This window comes from Octopus bimaculoides, chromosome 4 (genome assembly GCF_001194135.2).
Source record: "Octopus bimaculoides isolate UCB-OBI-ISO-001 chromosome 4, ASM119413v2, whole genome shotgun sequence".
NCBI lineage: Eukaryota > Metazoa > Mollusca > Cephalopoda > Octopoda > Octopodidae > Octopus > Octopus bimaculoides.
In genome coordinates, this window is record NC_068984.1 from 59,178,165 (window position 1) to 59,182,520 (window position 4,356).

At 39.5% G+C, this 4,356-nt stretch overlaps 1 protein-coding gene across 13 annotated transcripts in view; it reads left to right on the forward strand.

Moving 5' to 3' along the window:
- Positions 1–4,356, forward strand: part of LOC106881796 (regulator of G-protein signaling 17) — a 378,661-nt gene that overhangs the window by 336,073 nt on the left and 38,232 nt on the right. For all 13 annotated transcript variants that reach the window (XM_052967117.1, XM_052967106.1, XM_052967119.1 and 10 more), the window contains one exon: positions 93–343. In XM_052967117.1, coding sequence (XP_052823077.1) covers positions 93–343 — 251 coding nt within the window. The remainder of the gene's footprint in view (positions 1–92; positions 344–4,356) is intronic.

Below are 4,356 nucleotides of genomic sequence, written 5' to 3' on the forward strand. Positions count from 1 at the left end.
TATGTATATCACTTTAGATGTCTCCTACCTGTTTTCTATACTGTGTCAATTGACTGAATTATTTGTTGATGTTTTTTTTGTCACTGTTGCAGATGACCACCATGATGCGTAACCAGTCACCGGCAACCAATGAAAATGATGTCCGCATGAGGAGCAATCGGCCCAGCAAAGATAACAAAGAGAACAAAGAGACAAAAGACCAACCAGTCCAGCAACAGACACCTCAGAATGAATCGCCAGAAGAAGCTGTTAGTCCAACAAGTTCCCCAACCCATACACGAGAAAGACGATTTTCAACAACATGCTGCTTCTGCTGGTGCTGTACACCTCCATGTTTCTCCAAGTAAGTAGAATTCTCACATCTTCAGATTGGTTGGTGAGGTGAGAGAAAGAGAGAAAGAGAGAGAGAGAGATGGTTCTTTCTTATCCCTACCAATGTTACTATTAACAGCACCCGCACCATCACTAACAATACTCACAACCCAACCAATAATAATACAACTACTATCAGAGAGCCATTATACAAAGTATTGGACTCACTAGAAAAAGCAGTGAAATCTCCCTCATACCACAGTACGCCCTCTAAAATGAACATGTCACTTAATGAGATTCTGGGTTCCCTGTACATAGAAAAAGACAAGATGGTTCTGGCTGGAATACCTTTGGTCATAGATCTATCTATTCAATGAGAGCTGATTTGGGGTTCAAACACAACAACAACAACACAAAATCTATCCTCTGTAGCAGTAGTTCCCCAAATGGGTATTACTGCCCCGCTGGGGGCAGTGGAAAGATCGGAGTGGGGGGGGGGGCGTTGATGAAAAGTTGGGTGATAATGAGGTGACCAAAAAGAAGGTGATGGATATGAAAACAACAAGGTGATAGGTCAATTTGGTTAAGTTTGAATTGTGAAATACAGTTGTTTTGAATTTGCTGTGAAAAGCAGTCGGCAGCAGTGGCAGTGGTGGTGGTAGCGGCGGGGGAGGGGGAGGAGGAGGAGGAAAAGGTGCTAGGAATGTGGTCTGGGTGCCAAGGGGGAGGCAGCCCCAAAAAGTTTAGGAATCACTGTTCTAGATCAACAACCCCAACAGTGTAAAGCCATATCACTTTAAAAACAGCAGTTCTTGCCCATTCATATCCATCATTGTCATCATTTAACCCTTTAGAATTTAAACCAGCCATATCCAGCCCAAATATTCTGCCTGTTTTATGTTCAAACTGACCAGATCTGGCCTCTCATACTTACCCTACAATATCATTCTTTACACATTCACTCAGCCAACCAGAAAAAAGCAGCCAAAATCCTTCCTACTTTAAGTAAAAGAAGGACACATTAGATAATGTCGTGCTACATACCCCTAACAAGAGGGTTCATCACATCTGAAATGTCTTTGATCACAGGTGAACAGGATCAAGGCTAATGTGGAGTTAAACAACAACACCAACATCAGAAGAGGAAGCCTTTATGCACTTGCTTGACCTGCAAAAGATAATAGCCAAATCTTCAAATCACATTTTATGACTTTTTAAAAAAAAAGGCACACATGCATAATGTAACCCGAGATACATTTGTGCCTAAAAATGAGATGGTATAGTCACTGCTAGAGCTCCTTTGAACTTAGGTGTGCTTGCTTAGGATTGCCTTTGGGCTAAACCGTATGCCTGTCACCAGCAATACAAACACTACATGCAGTATTTTGTCCATTTTTATGTTCTGATTTCAAATTCCACTAAGGTCGACTTTGCCTTTCATCCTTTCAGGGTCGGTAAAATAAGTACTAGTTGAACTCTGAGGTTGATGTAATTGACTTACCCTGTCCCCCAACATTGCTGGCCTTGTGCCAAAATTTGAACCCATTATTATCACCAGTAAACATGAACACCATCACAATCAATAAGAACAATACCAGCATTACTAGTAACAGCATCACCTACACTACAAGTAACAACAATACTTACACTACTAGGAATAGCATCGTTGTTGTTGGCACTCCGTCGCTTACGACGTCGAGGGTTCCAGTTGATCCGATCAACGGAACAGCCTGCTCGTGAAATTAACGTGCAAGTGGCTGAGCACTCCACAGACACGTGTACCCTTAACGTAGTTCTCAGGGATATTCAGCGTGACACAGTGTGACAAGGCTGACCCTTTGAATTACACGCACAACAGAAACAGGAAGTAAGAGTGAGAGAAAGTTGTTGTGGAAGAGTACAGCAGGGTTCGCCACCATCCCCTGCCGGAGCCTCATGGAGCTTTAGGTGTTTTCGCTCAATAAACACTCACAATGCCCGGTCTGGGAATCGAAACCGCAATCCTATGACCGCAAGTCTGCTGCCCTAACCACTGGGCCATTGTGCCTCCACAGGAATAGCATCATAACGTCAGCATCATATATACTGTCATCATTAGAGATATCAAAACCGCCATTGTCACTAATGATAACCCCACTGTCACCATTGCACCACCAGCACTACCACTGCCACCATCACTAGGAACTGCAATACCAACACCACCAGGCAGACTGTCTCCATCATCATCATCAGTATGAAACTTTCATTACCACTAGTAACAAAACCACCACCAGTATCAACTACACCACAACCACCATTGCCATAATTAACAATAACCTTTATTTTCTCTTTGCATATGTAAGCCCAATCTCACTGACCAGCTTCTTTAATGTTGACTTATTTGATAAAAAAAAATTAATAAAATAAAACTCTACTTCGAAGACCATTAGTCATTTATTCTCATAACAACTTCATTGACTCTTGGTTCTTGTCTAACACACCATATTTCCTGCTTCTACACAAATAATGGTTGGTTTTATACTTTTGCCTGGACAACTGAAACATTTCTGCATAAGTTTAAAATTTGTAACACACATATTCCTACAAATATACACAAATACACGATCTCACAGACACACACACACACAGGATCATACTCACACACATGTACACACACCTGTCCACACGCATGCATGTACAGAAACACACATACATGCACACACACACATGCTTACATACACACACATACACAAATACTTGCTCTCACAATCATCCACATATTCTGTGTTTGTTAAACTGCATATATATATATATATATATATATATATATATATATATAATTTGTTGAAAATTCATTAACTGAAATTTATTATAATTCTGGAGATGTACTTACTTGCATAGCAAGTGACCTGATCTGAGATCGTGTGCTGGAACGAAAACAATTGCATCATGGAAGGTGTTTATAAACCATTTAAAAACACACAAAAACCGTTAGATTCACTTCAATATTTAAATTTAATTTGCCAAATATTTTCATCACTTTGAGACCGCAACCCGATCACTGACAAAATTTTGTGCTGCATCTGAGAAAGTAACAGTTAGTTCATGATATATATGTACGTACGTACATACTTATGTATGAATGTATGTATGTATGTACGTATGTACGTACGTATGTACGTACGTATGTACGTACGTATGTACGTACGTACGTGTGTATGTATATTGTAATTCTGTTCCTGCAGTACCATGATATAGTCTGGTGCTAATTTGTTGAAAATTTAATTGTACATCTGTTTCTGTCTATCATTATCATCATCACCATCATCAACAATATTACATGATGATGATTATGATGATGATGATGATGATGATTATGATGATGATGATGATGATGATGATGATGATGATGATGATGATGATGATGATGGGCAGAAACAAAGATTGTAATGTTTATTTTTGAGTAATACTTATGCCAGAGCAATAGGTTCAGCACTGTAGCACAATGTACATCCAAGGAATTTTTGAAGGATGCAGTGTCCTGACAGCTAACAACTGATGCAGGTAGCTTATTCCATGCTTCAAGAATTCTGAGTATGAGAAAACAAAGATTGAAGAATACTTGTGCTAGAGCAGTAGGTTCAGCATTGTAGCACGGTGACGCACCCTATAATGATAATTATGTACCATATAGATCTGCTCAATCTAGGCTGACTTGGATCTCAGTTACAACACAGAGACAGCCTTAACAGTGACTGCGTAGCATTCATTATTATCTTGCTTTCTAGATTGCTAACAGTCATGAATTCTCTCCTTAAACATAAGGCTTTCAGAGGATATTTAGAGTTGGACAAATAAAAGTCCACAATATCAAATTGGGTGAATCTGCAGGAGGATTGGTTTGCAATGTTGTGGAATCATTTAATAATAGCAATATTTAGTTCCATTGTTCCTGCAAGTCACCCAATTATATATACTGTGAACTTTTTATACCTTCATTTCCCCCTTATTTTCTTCCTCATCATCATCATCATCATCGTTTAACGTCCGCTTTCCATGCTAGCA